The sequence below is a fragment of the Halictus rubicundus genome, chromosome 2 (assembly GCF_050948215.1).
Source record: "Halictus rubicundus isolate RS-2024b chromosome 2, iyHalRubi1_principal, whole genome shotgun sequence".
Taxonomy (NCBI): domain Eukaryota; kingdom Metazoa; phylum Arthropoda; class Insecta; order Hymenoptera; family Halictidae; genus Halictus; species Halictus rubicundus.
Window position 1 is genome coordinate 19,482,984 of NC_135150.1, and position 18,478 is coordinate 19,501,461.

Here is an 18,478-nt window from a genome sequence, read left to right on the forward strand (position 1 = left end):
AAAAAGTCCGAATGATGATCCAACGATTACGTGACATTTAGACTTCTTACTGGTTACCGATTTCCAGCAGATTGAAAGTACAGTGATTCGATTCACAAAACCGATCAAATTGATTTACCACAATTTCGAACCGTGCTAATAGAAATCGACGAATGAGAATCCCAATGATGATCCAGCGATCGCGAAAGATCGAGGTTTCCTTCGGGTTACCGATTTCCAGCAGCAAAGCAGATTTAAGACAATAGTCGCTCGAATAGCCGCTTGTTTAACCGCATTAACGAAACTCGTCGATGACTACAAATGGTCCCAATAATGATCCAGCGATCGAGCAAAATTGTGCTGCTTACGGGTAACCGATTTCCAGCAGATTTCAAGTAAACGGACTTGTTGGTTGATTTTTTCTCGTTTAGCCGCGTTAATGGAAATCTACGCGACGAGTAAGAGATTTCAGAATCCCCCGGGAACGATCCAGCGATCGCGTGAAAACGAAAACACCTTCCACGCCGATCCACGCGCGAGTTTCAACTGGCCGTGCCGGTCGTCCTCGTCGCGTTCCGCTCGAGATCAGAAGCCACGACGACGACGACGACTGGCGACCTTCGCTCGGCAGTTTCCATTACCGAACACCGTTGTTCCCCGCGTGGTACCTCGTCACGATCGCTACCGTGCTCAAAGGTAGCACAGTCTGTCACCGGCTGCCCCCAGACGATCGATAGCGGAGCCCCGGAACGGGTCTAGCGATCCACCTCGTGCAGATGGACCATTATCTTCGAAGCATCGTAGAATGCGACTTAATTAGGTAATTTTCTAAAAACCTTTTCTAAAACTGTTCTCAAAATTGTATCCGGCTAAAGCAAAGTTCTTGAACCCTACAATTCAACGATGAAGAACGTTGTTTTCTGTTTCTCCAAACATGTTCTGGGTTCTGGTAACGTCAAATGCACGGTACAGTTCTCACGGTCAAGCGTATTTCTTGAAAAAATTGAATATAAACGAATAAAAATCGTCGCCTTCGTGGTCCACCGCACGCAATACTTTTCCTCTTCGTAACAATACCCCGAAAGACGATCGTCCATTTGCACTAAACTTCTCATTTTCACTGTCCACGCCTGTCATTTTACTGAAACTAGTTGGACGTATAAGAAACTAGGAAAGAGGCGCTCGATCGCCCGGGCCACGTGGATCCAGATCGTCCTCGCATCGAGAATCACAGTCCGAAAGCTGTGCAGGTCAACTGCCATCGCTCGCAAGCCTAATCGGTCGGTGAAACCCGTCCGAGTGGCACCGGTTGGGCAATCGACGGGAAAACCTTGTTGCTCGACATTGAGTCGGACTTTGACTCTCGGCTGCGAGCGTCTGGCAGCTGCGATCGTCAGCTCGGCGTTCCCTCTCGTAAATTCAATCCGTAGAGTTCGAAGATCTTATCGCGGTCGGTTTATATTTACGGTCATTGATGCGGATCGCAGAACGCTGACGACGACGACGACGCCGAGCCGCGTTTAATTCGCCCGAGAGACGATTGTTACACGCGAGAAACCGTTTTTCACGAGAGAAGAGAAGAGGCTCCTGGGATCCCGGAGCGTATCCACGGGAGTACCGAGCGAGACTGAGGCTCACAATGCCGGCGGTGTCCTCGTCGATAAGGATTATCACGAACGAATAACCTCGTTATCTCCGGCCTCGACGTGCCGCTGCGTCCCTCGGACACTACGGCACACGGCACCGTACCGAACCGTCATTTGCATGCAACTCTGCTCTTTATCACTTCTTCTTCTTCTTCTTCTTCGTCTTCTGTTTACCGAGTTTAATACGGTTTCCTCCTTCGATCCAGACACGCTTCGCGTTTCCGTCATCTGTGTTTCGGACAGTTCAAACAAAAGCGAACCGGGATTCATTCTGTTTCGATAACTATTGTGGCTCAGAAGTTGGTGGATTTCACCGAGCGGTCTCCCGCGAAGGGGGGCTTCGGATGGGTGACCCGCGCGGTGTCCTACTAGATTAGGGGGAGGGGAAGCTTTACTTCCTCCGTGGTGTCATTGTTGGGGAGGGGGGCGGCGAGTTGTTTTCAATTCCTCGCCGTCTTCCAGGGAGGTCACCGTGATAGAGTTAGTGAGTATACCCCTTCGGGACTCCCGCTTATCCCCGTCTCTCCCCCCAAAGGAGGCATCAGCCATGCGATTACCACTACGTAAAAAAATGGTTGTACACCGAAGTTTGTAAACTCGATTCGTCGGCTGGTGGAAATTTTTCCGCTTGGTGTTCTGTTATTAACCCTTTGCACTCGAAGCTATTTTCACTCCAAACAAAACATTTCTTCCAACCTAGAAAATGACCCTTCTATATATTTTTTTTTCATGTTATACATACGAAAATGGCGCAATTTATTCGTGCAATACTGAAGTGTTTAGTAATTTATTAAATACACGCAAATTTAATAGTGTAACAAATATTTTGAATAATGATACAGCAATTTTTAGTGGCGCCTTACAGTCGCCATTCGAGTGCTAAGGGTTAATAAGAAATTGTCTGTCTTCGTCTTAGAACTTCAGCAAACCTTGCGGCAGTCAAGGACACCCGCCGATGGCCGCGTGCATAGCTCGGAGCAATGTGACGTCAGCGGGAGAAATATTGACAGGCTGAACTATCGAAAGTTGGCGTGGTTCGTTGCCCGCCAAGTCGCTTATGCCCGGGGAACCAAATTCTCTGCCCGCACGGGCGATAGCTGAACAGGACTAAATTAGAGTATACTATCTTGCAAAAAATGTTTCAAAATGGTAGACTGCACGGTAGTGGTAAAATTTCTATTTTTTAAGAGTTCCTCGGCCGAAACGCTACGTACCTTCGAACATTTGTAACTCGGTGAAAAAAATTCGTACGAAGCCCTATCTAGACGCATTTCAAAGGACAACGCCTCTGCTTTCCCAGACCTTAAATAAAAGATTTCAAAATCTCCTGTTAACACGTTAACACTAAACCTACCACGGTGAAAATGACCGGTTTTCTATTTCACAATTATTGAAATTATAAAAACGTTTTCATAGGAAATTACTGAATCGACTTCTTTATTTGAGCACACATTATAATGAAAATCGTACGAAGTTTAAGTAAATTCAATCCTCTCCCTTCTATAAGACGTTTCATTTTTATATGTTTTATGCTCGATAGGTTTTATGTTAAGCGCGTATCTATGGACTTTCCGTTCACGCTGCGCTGCAAGTAGCTGCAAGTTTGTGTCTATACAGAAGTCACCTCACTAAAAAGTCACTAAAAACGAAACGCCTAGTGTCGGTCCTCGTGGACTGACGCCGCCGGAACGGAAAGTTTGATGTCGGTCCCCTGGGACCGACATAGCGCTTAACGTGGTAAAAGCCGAAACGAAAAACCGAGGTTGCTGTCCGTTCTCGAAATCCGAATAAATACCAACGATTCTGCAAAGTTTGTATGGGAAACACCGCTGCAACTCGGTGAAAAAAAAAACGCAGAATGCTCTACCTAGGCTCATTTTAAAGTCCCTACTTCCCGCCCCTTGAAATAAAAAATTTCCAATGCCCCTGTCCACTAAAAATCGAATGGCGAATCCGAGAGAGCCAAGCTTGCGTTTCGCAGTGAAAACTCGTATGAATTCGAGCAATTCCGCGTTCGCGTGAGAAACCGCGTCGGCGCCGTGAGAAAATGCTAAGTCCTTAATCGTGAAGTCACGTTCCGCTCGCTGTGTACCGGCAGGAGCGAGAACTGACGGGTTTCTCAGACGAATCCCTACTGCGAAGACTTCTAATCGAGTTATTGGGATCAGCGACAACGACGACGACGATCGGGAGAGCAAGAATTTTCGTCGCGAAAGCTGGTAGACGATGACGGCGATTCGACGAGCGCTCGAAAAATCCGCGGAGCCGCTTGTAAAACGATCGCACGAGATGCAAATAGAGGAACGGTGGCCGTGGTGGATACACGGCCCCGAACGTCGACGTATCCTGTCGCAATAGCCGCGACGTGTTTATTTGTTGTAACCGCAAAGAAACTTACTCCATTACGGAGATGGCCGGCTGCCAGCGGATTTACAAGTCGGAACGTGACACAACGCAAACACCGGCCCGCCCCATCTCGGCGCAACGAACCTTCGACTTTCGTGCACGGACAAACCGAATTCTAAAGCTGGGAGTCCATCCGCGAGCGAAACTCTCCGCGAGTTGCTCGCGACAGTGTGTCTCGCGAGCGGACACTGCACTGAGAGTCACACTCGAGCGACTTGAGAGCGCTTAGAGTGACTCTCAGCACGGTGTCCACTCGCGAGAGTTTTATCAAATGGATTCCTAACACGTTCACTGTCATGTCGGTCATGGTTGACACAGTTCTTCATTTATGTATTATTACCATAATACAGTTCAGCCGAACTGCATTGCCACAACGATCTAACAGAGTTCAAGAAGCAATCACTGTGATACAGTGTTTACTCGATTTTTGTCCAAAACACAGGTCTAGCCCGGGACATATATCGGCCAGGAGATACTATTCTTTGATCCACGCCGTAACTCTAGAGGCCTCGGTGACTGGCCCCTCACGGGGTATACCCCGCGACAGGAGGGATAGTTATGGGACTTTTATCGGCTAGGCATTTGGGACATATATAGAGTAAACACTGTAGACTGTGGACTTTTATACGAAATAAAAATTGTAAGTTTTTTTCAAGGAACAGGAGCTACATTTATTTCTTTTCTTTGTAATCTTAGCGAGCTTAAAATAATACAGAACAGTATTTTTAAATTTTTTAAATATTTACAGTTTTCGTTGCAATGATTAAATTACTTTGGTAATTCAAAGTAGTTGTGAAAATCGTAGTTGTTCGTTGGTTGGATAGACCGTGGGTCGATTCCGACCCGTGCCGCGGTGCTCTGAATCGAAGCTTGGTTTTATGGAGATTGTAATGTAAGTGTTTTTACGGCGTGAATAAATGGCTTCTATTCATGGACGCATTTATTCCCGAGTGACTCATGGCCCCGGCGAGGGTTCAGTCTTTCTGATTCACTGGCATGTGTGATAACATCGTGCCAGTAACATCGAAAAGTTATAATGTTATGGTTGCTATTGGGATTTTTGGAGGATGAGATGTGAACGATGATTGGGAGTTGATTTTTAATTGGGCGTTGGAATTGTTCAGAAGGAATGTGAGATCGTGAAGTACGATTTTTGTTTGCTTTATTCCTTTACTTTGCATAACATTCGTCAGACTAGTTAGTATGTATCGAACTATTTGTAAATGCTGGTGTAAGTGCAAGTGGCCTTCAGAAGGTACTTATGCTTGTCGATGCGTTGCCTTATGCGAGTCGGATATATTAGGAAGGTAATGTGGAGTAAACAAATCGATCTGGATAATTGCAGAATAATAATAAAGAAGACAAGAAATTATGGAAATCATGAAAATTTCGTGAAATTGTAAAGAACCGAATGTAAATTGTAATATGAAATATAAAGATATGATTACGAATATAATATACAATAAAGTGAAACAACAGGATTACAAATGGACAGACTGTTATCTGCTATCGCAAATTCCTTCAAGATATGCTGACTCAATCACTCTCGAGTCTTTGCAGAACAATACTTAATTAAAAGAAATGTTGCTCGTCAAAATAAAAATTTTCTGCGTCGATCATGAGGAACAGAAGCTGCACGAGTTCCCACAAAATTTTCTCTTCAAGGACAACCATTACCAATTCAAATTAAGGATAACCATTTCGCATTCAAATAAATAAATGTATTCGACAATTTCCTACAGAACTTTCATTCCCAGTTCAACAAGTGACAACTAAAAAACACGAAACCAATCCTTCTGGGCTGGAATAAATAAATTTTCTCCAGAACCTCCGACAAAATTTTCTTTCAAATCCAACACTTGCTAACAAGAAAATCTACAATCGATCATACTGTTCTCGAACGAAATTATTCGGCAATTTTTTCCCACAGAATCTTCTCTCCAAAACCCTCACCAAAGAACCAAAGAACCCTTATTTTGACGTGCCGTAAAATTCTCAAGCACCAATAGAAAACTCTGAAACCAATCCTTTCATACTCAAACAGATAGATTCACTGCAGAGTTTCTCCCAAATTTTCTTTCAAATCCAACACTTGCTAACAAGAAAATCGCTTAAAATTATTTGGCAATTTTTTCCCATAGAATCTTCTCTCCAAGTCCATCGCCAAAGAACCCTTTTTTGACCTACCTATCAAACCCAGTGCGAATAGATCAACTCACCGAGGTCCAAAGCAGAGATGCCGCTCATCGAATGGTCGATTCGATTCGTACCCCTTCGTTCCCCATTCAGGTGACATGGTGGTTCGGCGTGGTCGGCGTAGCGAGGTGCTCGCACGTGCTCGCCACGTGTAAACGCGACACGGTTCGCGAACGATCGCAGCCGGACTGGGTCGTGCGCCGCGCACATCGGAAGAAACTCCACAAATGAAGCAAAACCGCCTCTGCTCGGAGGTCGTGGCTCGGTAAATCGCGGATGCGCTCCTTTCCGTCGACTGACCGCGATACTACGGAAAGGAAGAAGGGGCCTCGCGCTCGCGCAAAAACAAACGAAAACACCGTTGAGCGCGCACGCAAAAAAAAAAGACAGAGAGGGGAGCGAAATTTTGACAGACGGATAGACCCGGCCCGGCCCGCCTCGGGTTTACAGCCCGGTCCCGGCCGCTCGAATGGCTTTATCGCCCGGTTATTTGTCCCGATAGCGCGACCAACCGCTCGATCATGCTCTAAATTTAGCCGAGCGATCGGTAGAGAGAAAGAGACGATCGATGCACGCGCCTGAGAACACGCACGTCCCCGGGGGACAGCTGGAATGTACGCACTGCCGATCGAAATCGTTCGACGGATCAAGCTGAGAAGCTCTTCTCTTTCTCTGCACGCTCGTGCGACGTCAATGCCAGCTGATCGAGAGTTGCCATCGGCTCGCGAGTCGTTTATCGCTGCCCGAGAGCATAATGCGCCCGTTCATCGGGTTTGCCGGCCATCAGAACGGCGGTTTTGTGAAAACCGAGGGTTCACTGCATCCTAAACGCCTCGAAACGTTCCCGGACCTGGACGCTAGCAACACACTTGGAGAGGATGAAGCAGAGCTGAGGAGTTTTCTTAGAAAGCTCCAAAAAAGCACAGGTAATTTTTGTGTCTGCTGCTAGACACATTTTTCTTTCTGAAAATTTATAACAGACTGAATTTCGGGTTTCAGGGTGAGTAAATCTAGAATCATTGCTTCCGAGGATGACTGGACAGTCTTACTATCACACTCCGAATTTATAAAAGTGACTATTCTGCATTAATTCGTAAAAATAACAGAATGCATTTGTTAAAATTTTTTAATTGTAAGAGAAATGAATTGACTGATCAATTCTTCACCGTTCTTTACAACCTCAATAATGGTAAATTAAAAAATTTGGGACATTTTGTCAGGTCCCACAGTGTCAGTAGAATACAAATCTGTGAAAACATTAGAATTAATACATTTAGATTACTGAAATTATTAGCACAAGAAATACATTTTTATTCAACCCCTGTTCCATATGGCAATAATTTTTATTTTGCTGTAGGATCAACGGTCTAGTTAAGGTTTGAAGGCATAAGGTTTCAAGACGAATTTCGCTTCGTTAAACTAGTCCCAGGAGAAGTTTCTGCTGAACACAGTACAAGAGCTGCTATTTCATTCGACATTTATTTTTGCGCATTGTATCTCCGCAATATATTTGAATGAAACACATGACAAGACTTTACGGTTAAGTTAATGCATCTCTGGGCCCGTGGACGTTCGTGAATACAATTGTCTGCAATGAGTAATTTATTGGACAGTCGTTAAATTTATTATTGAACGTGTGCCTTGAAAACGAGAAATATTTGCCATTTTATGTAAATCAGTTTCTTAGGAACTAGGAACTGTATTGGTATCGTCAAGTATGAACTGTGGCTTAGATCCAACCAAGAAACATCAACGCTAGGCTACTTTAGTCGCTGCACATTTCATTTGTGTCGAACCTTTCTCAATCGACTGAAGTATGTATATTGATTTCTCTGTATATGTCGCCAAGACCTTGATGATAAATGTCGCGGGTATACCCCGTGGAGGGCCGCGAAGCTCGAGAGGCCTCGGACGCCTAGGAGTGTAAACATAACACGGCTAGGTATGTCTCCTGGACGATACATGACGCTGGCAAGACCCGCGTTGTTGACATATATCCAGAATTCACTTTATATTAATTTCACAAAAGAAACCTTGGCATTAATTGCCAACGTTGTAACAAATGATGTACGAGTACTCATATATTATGGTCTATGGCTTAAATCCAACCTAGGATCACGTTAAGATTAGGCTAGTTCGTTCATAGCGTACATGATTCTTTTCAAGCCTTCCCTGTTTGGATCGATCAAAGTATTTTGATTTCCAAAAAAGAATCTTGGATTCAAGGATCATGTCCCCGAAAAAGAATATTTTACTGTCAGTTAAAGAATATCTTAGTATCGATGTTTCAATCAGTTTTACGAAAAATTAGGATCGAAGACCGTATCGAATCCCTCAGGATCGATCTCCCAAAGCAACGAGCGTTTCGCAATCCAGCACAAATGATAGTCTCGAATAGAGCGCGGCGTGACAAGGCGACAACTCCGCGCGTAATTCAATTAACAACGTCGCAGAAATGTCGATAAAAGGTAGGCGTGTTTCATTATGCGAGACGTCGTCGTCGACCAGCGACGTCCGATGCCACATTCGGAGAAATGTCGCACGGACGGACAGACACAATCGGTCCCGCGAAAGTGTCGCAATCGGCACGCAGAAAATATGATCGGCGAGTGAATGAACCGCCCACGGTGGGTATGTGTGCGTCGCGCCGCTCGCGTTAGCCGCCGCTGGTCTTTCAATTTCTTTAACGAGAGTAATTTATCAGAGCCCTGCGATGCAGTTGCCTCATGCTTTTGCCCCGTTGCCCGATCGAGGAGTTAATGAAAATCATGACGTCCCGGGATTCATAGACGCGTTTCGATTCAACGAGCACGGAATGGACCTCGGCGGACTCCACAAAGGAATTCTATAAAATTATGAACATCATTCCGAACGACTGACGTGGAGCGTGAATCGACTTCTGCGATGGTTGCTTAATTGTTCGATTGGTGGAAGAACTTTGGGGATCGAAAGCTTCGAGAGGAGGTTCAAAAGGCTTTCATAGATCGTAAGAATTTTTAGAAAATAGAAATTTAATAGATCTTCAGGACCAAGCATAATTGAAACTTATTGAGGGGTTTTAGGATTATTTTTTTAGGATAATTTTCAAATCATAGAACCCTGATAGACATTTTTGGGGGGCAGAAGATCTTCGGGACCAAGCATAATTGAAACTTATCGGTACACTGAGAGGTTTCAGGATTACAGAATTTGGTAAAGGTTCCATCAATTTTCAAATTATAGAACCCCCATAGAAATTTGTGGGGGGCAGATCTTCGGGACTACGCTCAATTGAAACTGTACTCATCGGTACATGGAGGATTTTTGGGATCCTTAGGATTACAGAATTTTGTTAAATTTATACCAATCTTTAAACGATAGAAATCGAATAACGATTGAATTTTGGGGGACAGAAGATCTTCGGGGCCCAGCTCAGTTGAAACTTGTCGGTAGCCTGAGGAACTTTAAGCTTGTAGAGTTCAGTAGAGTCTACATCAAATTTCTCTAGCTGAGAGAGGAGATATGAACGATGGAAAATGAGAATTAGAAAATCGGTGGACAGAGCTGAAAGCTCGAGTTGCAGCAGGAGACCGGCTCAGGCCGTGCTTTTACCAAGAATTCGAGTCCCTCGCGTGCTTTCCACGCCCACGCATCGCATTCCCATACGACGACAGAACGACGACGCGACGCGATTACGCGTGCACGTCGGCGAGGAACGCGAGCGAGCGATCGAGAGTCTCGATACGGCTCGGGCGAGTAAACGCTCTTTACTCGGCGACGATAACATCGCGTTTATTGTACAACGGTGTCGCGACAAATACAAGCGACTCTTCCGACCGAATAGAGTACAATTCCACGTTTCTTCCTCGTTGATAAACCGAGGTCTTAATCACCTGCTCGTTTCCAGAAACGAGCTTGGTGTTCCGGTGTTCGCGTAAGCGCGACAAATCGCGGCGAACGACGCGCACTTTCCACATTCTCGATCGTTTAACGGGCTCGAGAACGCGTCGTCGAAATTTACTGGTTTGTTTGAGCGGCCGGGAAAATGTTCCGCGAGTGTTTACCATCGTGGGAATTACTGCCGGTTTACGGTGGATAAATTTCGGAACACTTTACAATCGGTTAAGTCAAATAAATCGCTCGCTGGTCAGGAGTGAGAGAACCGGGAGAGAGAGAGAGAGAGAGAGAGGGAGAGTGCTGTATCTCGGCGCGGGCCGGAGGCTCGACGCATTAAATATAGAGCTTTGACACACATAGAATGTCGCGTAATAATTTCACGCGGGTAAGCGCGAGCGTTCGCCGCGATCGTAAATAAATATTCGCGAGGCGGCACGGCGGCGCGCGGAGTATGCATTTTTTGAATCAACAACAGAGCCCGTGCCAAGTCCGCGGCCCGCCCGAGAATTCGCCCCTTTTCGTTTGATCCGAGATCCTATGAAATAGTTTGATGCTCCGCAAGGGACAGCCGCAAAGAGGATAAAAGGGCTAAAGTCCCTCTAATTATAGTCTGGAGATAGGGACACTAGGTCAGGGACAAGTGGTTTGCTTTAGAACGCGCTGGAAATGCTTTATGCGCCGTCTTATATTCGCCACAATTGAGGGTCATGAAGCCACACCCACCTTGGATCTCTGTACGGGATGAGAAAAATGTTTAATCAGTACTGTGTCAATTGTATTAATTTATCCATCATCTGATATCATCTGTATTAATTTCGGCATATTAGAGGGCCACGAAGCCACGCCCACCTTGGACACTCTGTACTGGGTGAGCAAAATTTTCTTGATGAGAAATTGGAAAATGAGAATCAGAGTTAGATTTGGACAAAGATTGTTGTATGAAGCACTGTAACCATAATTGAAGGCCACGCAGCCACGCCCATTCTGGGCACTCTACACAATGGGAGCAAAATTGCTATTAGTCTTTCATTGTACTTCCTCGTAATGAAAAGAGAAAGGTTCCGAGTAGAAAAACAAGGCTAGACAATGGACGGAGTCCGCGTTGAATTAAGGCAAAGATTACTGTAAAGAGTACCGCCCTAGGTCCGTCAGAATTGAGGGTCACAAAACCACGCCCTCGAGACTTCGTACAAGGTGAGCAAAACTATATTCATGAAAAGAAAAAGATTGGAGAAAGAGAATCTGAGTTAGATATTTAAAAAATATAGAATATAGAGTGAACGCGAGCAAAGATTGCCCTGAGCAATTGCACTGAGAGCCACGAAGCCACGCCCATTCCGAGCTCTCTACACACAAAGAACAAGCTTACATCAACGAATAGGGAAGAAAAATCGCAGAGGAGAGACATTATGCGATGGACGTGGACGGTGATTGACAAAATCAAGAGCAACGAAGCCACGCCCACTCGAAACAGCCTGCACGGAGGGAGCACAAAGAAGCATGCGCATAAATAGTAACTGTCCCATGGGATATTGTTCTAGGCATTGCGGCTCTCAGAATTAAAATTTTGAAAGATACCGAATGCATATTCAATATAAATTGAGGTTGTCTTGGCTCCATAAACGCTTCGGGCCGCCGACTGATTCGCCGGCGCCGAATTAGCCGACTGACAGATCACCTCAAGTCCAGCGAGCGCATCATTACCGCGAAAATTGTAACGATATATCCGTCGGCGTGCCGGGCAATCTACAAAATTTAGATAAACCGCAAACACGCCGGGCATCGCCTCGAGTGACAAATCGCTCGGTTAGTTGTCGTCCAGCGCGTACGAACGTCACGGGACGTTTTAATTCACGAACGAAAGTGAACAAGAGAGAGAGAGAGAGAGAGAGAGAGAGAGAGACGAGATGGGCGTGCAGTGACAATGCGAGGACAATAATAACGGGACCTCCTGTGACTTTAACGCGTGAATTGATTTATGCATCTTGTACCTCGGACCGCGAGCACATAGCGGGAAGATCGAGGAGGCGCCGCCGCCGGTTGCGGATCCACGAAGGCGCTATAACTAGGCCATTTTTAAACGATTCGCGACCGTATATAGAGCCTCCTCTCTCTTCGGTGGATTACGCTCGTTAAGCGCGTGTAACTCGAGCGTTTCAGGGTAAGGGTAGCCGGTGACATTTCTGGTAAATATCGCTGCCGAATCACTTTGGCTCGTTCGGCAAACAAACCGCGACACGGGAGACCTTTTTCAGGGATCCGCGGAAATGTCTCGGCTATCGAGCCGTTTATATCGCACGGCCGACATTTCCGCGAGAAATTACTCGGCGGAGACTCTTCACTGTATCTCCCACGGGAGGTACAGCGGAGGTTGATATCGCAGCCTGATAAGGCCGCTATCAGCCCTGTCACTGCGGAGGATCACCGCTATCTCTTGCGAACTTTATTGTAATTGTATCTTTGCCTCGCGTCCATTTAACCCGGGTTTCGTTGCAATGTTTACAGTGAATTCTCCGAGCCGCGTTATGTTTACACGTTTATGTGGCGGCCACTCACGGGGTATCCCCCCCCCCCCGGTAGTGGGGATAATTCCGCGACGTTTATCATCCAGGCCTTGGCGACACATATAGAGAAATCACTGTACCGTTTTAAATGACACCTACTGATTTTTACCATAAACGCATAAGACCCGCTGTCTACTTGACAATCTGACAGCAAAGGATGAATTCAGTTCAAAATGAGTTAGAAAATTCACAGCCTGTTATTTCGACGAGTTCTATAGTTCCATCGTCGAGCATAGTTAAACAGCTCGAATTCGCGGGCGTCAATTCGCACGGAGACCGTGGACGTCGTGCAAGGTCGATTCCATAAAAACGTTTAATCGCGCATCCGGAAAAGTCGGACTGTTTGCAGCGTGTGCAATTTCGAGCGATGATGTCAGGGACGGTGGAACACATGCAAAACGATCGGTTTTGGCCGCGAGGCTTTCCAGAGATTCGAGGCGACAAAAGGCATTCGTTTTGAGCGGAACGGGCGACACGGGCCGACAGCCGTGACTAAGAAAGTCAAAGTATAAAGGTGATCTCACTGGTACGCGCGTGGGTGACCGACATCTCGGACCCACACGCGTGTTATTCGCTCGCACCTGCGCCTCGCAGCGTAATAATCGCCTGGCGATTATCGGTCTATTTGACGGGCGTGCTGGAACGATAATAGTACCTGCGATATTGCGCGATGCCATCGGCAACGTGACTCCCTTGCTCGTCGCGAGAGCCGAGGAAATTCGATTCGATGCCCGCGAGACAGCCAATAGAAACAGGCATGGAAGGTCCCTTTGCGTCGCGAGTTTCAGAGGGACAATGACACGTCGTCAAATAGTAGACATTGTTCTCTATTGGCTGACAATTTGGTTGCGATAAAGACGAAAGACAGTGTCGCCCGATTAAGAATTGTCTCCCACTCTACCCTTCCCCTTCTACGCCGCTATTCCCCCTTCCTCCGGCGCCGAGCATCCCCACTCTTCCGCCACGGCCCGGTCACGTGACGCGTTTCGTCTCTGTCGCGATGTCACGTGACTAATCCGGTAATTACAGAGAGAGGGTAACTGTATTCCCCTTAATTTTCCCGGACGAAAGGAGTACTTTCCCTCCTTAGCGTCCCACGATTCAACACAACGCGAAGTTGTCGAGTAATAAAATCAGCAGGATCAAAGAAGAGAGCTTCTCCTCGTTAACGTCCTTATTTTAGGGAAACAGTGCTTGAATTTTTTCTTGTTAGGAAAACTGACGTTTACATGTTAACACATTGTTTGCGGGACTCTTTTCGCGCGACCTCGAGCCTGGCGCCGGCGCTATTTCAGCCGTCGCGTAAGAAATTAGACATTTTTAGAAATCGCTATAACTTTGAAATAACGCTACAAATAACAAAATTAGTATGTCAATATTTATGCGTGTTGTGGAACTGTCACAAAGACGACGGTAACATAATCCGTCGTTAACAAAAACCCGTATAAATACGGGAGCCGACTTCCACCAGCAGACAATGAAAAACTGATTTGTACGTGACCCGCAAACCACCACCAGTCTAAAAAAAAACGGATTTATCCGTGTCCCGCCAACAGCGTGTCAAAATAAAACGCTACGGTGATACAGCGTGACAATAAGGGACAATCATTCGCAATTGTCAATTGTCACAAAGCGTGACGATAAAGGGAGAATACTATACGTTCGCTCACAGGAGAATTCTTTTACTCGCGGACCTTTCAATCGAGGAAACTCTTCCGACCCGATCATCGAGATCGACGCGGAGCGATCCCGATCCGCGCGATCAAAGAGAAAAAAGGGCGGGAACTTCAAAGTCAGCGGTGTTCGACTGCGAACGGGTAAAGCAAACATTTATTCGCCGCCGGCGGGGATCAACGGAATAACTGTCGATAACATTTTCACGAAACTGAACCGTGGCGCCTGTCGCCGCCCCCGCAGCTCGACCGGCAGACAGTGATTTCTGAAAAAATCCTGATCACGTTTCCAACGAACACGCAGAGCCCTGGAAGTGTCAACGGGATGCGAACGATCGAAACGTTGGCCGTGGAGGTACTTAGCCGTGAGTTTTCGCCGAAAAGGCCAGGGCCAACGCCGGAAATAGTGTTTTATCGCGGGGGTCTACGGTGGCGCGGCTGTAAATCACCGTTTAGTGCGTTTAAAAACGAGAGCGATAGGTGGCCCGATTTAAAATAGACTCTCTCTCTCTCCCTCTCTCTTTCTCACACGACCACCAACGGGAGAGAGAGAGAGAGAGATTGACCGGACGGAAAGAAACGCGAGCGACTTCTCGTCATTCGATATTCCCACGTGCAAATCGAGGAGCCGCGGTCTGAGAGGTACCACGGATCGCGAAACTCTGTCGATAGTTTTACAGAATTTCGCAATTGGCGAGCACGTGGCGAGGGAACGTGTTCGAAACGAGTTCGGGCAACGAGGAAAACATATCGACCGAATATTAATCGTCCGTTTCCCGCTCGAAATAGCTGGACAACGTCGCGGACACCGGCTACAAATATTTCGAATAAAAATAGGAAAGCTGCTTCGAAATTAATGCGTTACCCCTCGGGAGATTATTTGATGGTGTCCGAAACTATACTTTTTTGTCCGAGTTAAACGAGACGGCTCTGACGGACGTGAGAGACGGCGCAAATAATGCTTGGGAAAATGTTCTCGATGTATATTTGTTTAACCTTAAAATTCAGGGGGAGGGGGGGGGTGAAGATAGCTCTCAAAGATGGTGGTTGTAAAAAAGTTGCTGGACGTTGCTTCGGCGTGGACACAGCTTCGCGCGATTCCGCGTCGGATGTGGCGGAAAGACGAATGTTAACGGTGCGCGACCGAGTTTAACGCGCACAATAACGCGTTAGTCGCGCCGCGATCCGCGACCATAACGGACGACGGTATCTCCCGCGTCTGGTTTTCGCATAAACGTTCACCGCGAGATCGTATCTCCGTGAATCACGGACAGTGACGAGCATCGCGCTTGTATCTCGCTGTTTACAACCACCTTAAGGACCGTGCCACGCCACAGGTATACGCGAGAGACGAGAATCTCTGCGACACACGAACACGAACACGAACGCACGCGCGCGTAAATACGTCGATTAGGTACGCGTGTCCCCCGTAAATCAAGACCACTTACGGTTAATTGCATCGCGAAACCTATGGAGATGGTATTGGGCTTGTCCCCGCGATCCGCGAATCTCGGATTGCAAAATCAGTTTTACCTTCTGGCCTGGTCTCGGAACAGCGGCTGAGCGAAACGGAGCAACAGGTGTCCGCTCGAATCGATCCGAATGGTCCCGCGAACTGAAATACAAACTTAACACTTTATCTACTGGCAATTACTTGGTAGTCGTTCAAGGTGATTCGCAGATTCTCTTGGGAATTTATTCCGGAGCGGTGAAGCAGCAATTTTTATTTTCTACCAGCAACCATCGAGCGATATCGTTGAACAATTTCGTTTGGAGTGTCTGTGCGACGGAGTTGAAATGATTAAGCTTCTCTTTCACATAAAATGAGAACGTTAAACCTCTTCAATCTTTTATGAATCTGTCCATTGAGGTCGAGTTGACGCAGTGGTAAATGATCAAGAGAAATGTGAATAATTGACTGAATATTCTGCGCTAACGTCGCGAATCAGGAGCCAGAGAGAAATGCACACATTTATTCAGCCCTTCGTCTGTTTCACGGCTTCCCTCGGGAACGCATGAAATTCGCAGTCTCTGATTATTCTCGTCGTTCGCGGCTGGCAACACGAAGCGCAAACTGTGTCAAATCGCCACGAGGGACGGACGAGGGTTAATAGGCTTCCGGTAGCCGAAGTGTTAACAGCTGCACCTTGCTTCCACTTTGATTCCGTGTCACCTGCACACTCGCAGCAGCCGTGGCAAACAGGTAGAACGACTCCGATCGAGCCAGTTTGCCGTTGGTGCAGTTTTGTCAGCAGCCACTGCAATGTTTCTTGTTTCGCAACTCCGAAACTAATCGAGTACTCTGTGGCGATTCAAGTGTCCTTTGACACTGGCGCTTTCACGTCGCTTGGGTCGATCATAGATCTTTTTTGCACCTGAGCCAATCGTGCAACAGGTAGAACCACTTCGATCGAGCCAGTTCGCTCTCGGATCACCGCAATTACTACACACTCTCGTGTTTTGCAACTCCGAAACTAATCAAGTATTCTTCGGTGATTCAAGTGTACATCGACACCGGCACTCTCCCCATCACTTGGCTTGATTGTAGATCGAATGTTCTGCGTCTGAGCAAGTCATGCAACAGGTAGAACGACTCCGATCGAGTCAGTTTCCTCCCGAATCGCTTTCGACTGGAATTACAGCAAACCTCTTGGAAAACAGATATTCTCCGGGTACTCTCGTCAAGGTCCCCCCAACGCCGGCACTCTTCACATCACTTTGCCCGATAAGAGAGCAGATTTTCCGCGATCGCGCGGATCATGCAACAGGTACAGCTCCTCGCAGTCTACGATCGTCCCACGCACTCACTCGCGGCCAGCTTGCGTAATCGCGGTCTAGCAACGAAGACGAGGACGTCGAGGAACAACTCTTAGGAGTATCGTCGTCGGCTCGTCGCCGGTTATTCGTCGACAGGTGGCAAGGGGAGCAACGTCGACGACGAAGTTCGCCGAGAAAACGCGAAAACGGAGACGCGCGCCGGTGCTGTTCGACGGCGACCCTGCACTGGCACATATCGAAGCACGTGCACTCTACACGCGAGGCGTGCGCTAGCCGCGAGGAGGAGACAAGCGATGCAGCCAGTCGGCCGAGGTAGCTAGCTCGCTCGCGAATGACTCACGGCTTCTCTCTGCTGTTTTTTCTCTCTCTCTCTCTCTCTCTCTCTCTCTCTCTCTCTCTCTCTGTCTCTCTCTGCTTTTGCTCTGTTGCTGCTCAGCCCTGTGCGCGCGCGATTCGCTTCTACGACTGCGTGACTCGGGTTTCGAGCTACTGCTACTTCGAGCCAGTGCTACCGGTTGCTAGACTCCCTGCATGATCCTTCCGACGACCCTTGATCCTTGAAATCGTGATCTGCGTTTGCCTCGAGACCATCGTGCAGACGTATGTACGATTGGCTTTGCGGATTGTGTTGTTAATGATTGAGCCGTCGTTGGTGGTACAGAGGAATTTATTGGCGACCGATAGTTGTAAACGACTGGCTGATTGGTTTAGGAATTGATGATGGTGTAGTGATTAATTTCGGGTTTAGGTGAAGTACAAACGAGACTCTGAGCTGGATATGTGTTGTCCTGTGAGCTACGATGTATCTCTGTTAGAGGCTGGAGCAAAGAAGCCACGCCTACTTAAGATAACTTGTGTACAGATAGGACAGAGATAGAGACAGAGATAAGATAGTATTTTACTACTGTTTCTTCTGTTACGAAGTGTAAGAGACTGACGGATACTCTAGGGAAGGTTTGTTCTGCGAGGCACTGTCTTGGTTCAGCAGCCGGAGCAAAAGTCACGCCCACTTGAAGCAGGCTGCACAGAGGGAGCACAAAGGCATGCATATAAACGCTAACTGTCGCATAGGGTATTGTTCCAGCTCCCTTGAAATTGGAAGCATCGAAGCCACGCCTACTCAAGACAGTCTCCATAGAGAGGGAGCTAGAGAAATGGTTATGGGACACTGTTCTAGCTTCAACGAAATAAAGAGCAACATAGCCACGCCCACTCGACACAGTCTGCATAGAGGGAAAATGGGCATACACATACGCACTGATTACCCTGTGGAACACTATCCCAACTCCGGGAAAATCGACGGCAGTTAGGCCACACCTACTAGAGACAATCTCCACAGGCAGGAAGCAAGATAAATATT

The 18,478-nt window shown here is 47.1% G+C and overlaps 1 protein-coding gene across 3 annotated transcripts in view; it reads right to left on the reverse strand.

The window, feature by feature from the left end:
• The window catches only part of Lmpt (four and a half LIM domains protein limpet), a 138,920-nt gene that overhangs the window by 68,965 nt on the left and 51,477 nt on the right, over positions 1-18,478 (reverse strand). Inside the window, exon 1 of one of the 3 annotated variants that reach the window (XM_076805804.1) lies at positions 6,251-6,342. The exons of the other annotated variants lie outside the window; for them this stretch is intronic. Within the exon in view, the coding sequence (XP_076661919.1) occupies positions 6,251-6,327 (77 nt within the window). The 5' untranslated portion in view covers positions 6,328-6,342. Of the gene's footprint in view, positions 1-6,250; positions 6,343-18,478 lie in introns of those variants that run through there. 3 annotated transcript variants of the gene reach the window in all.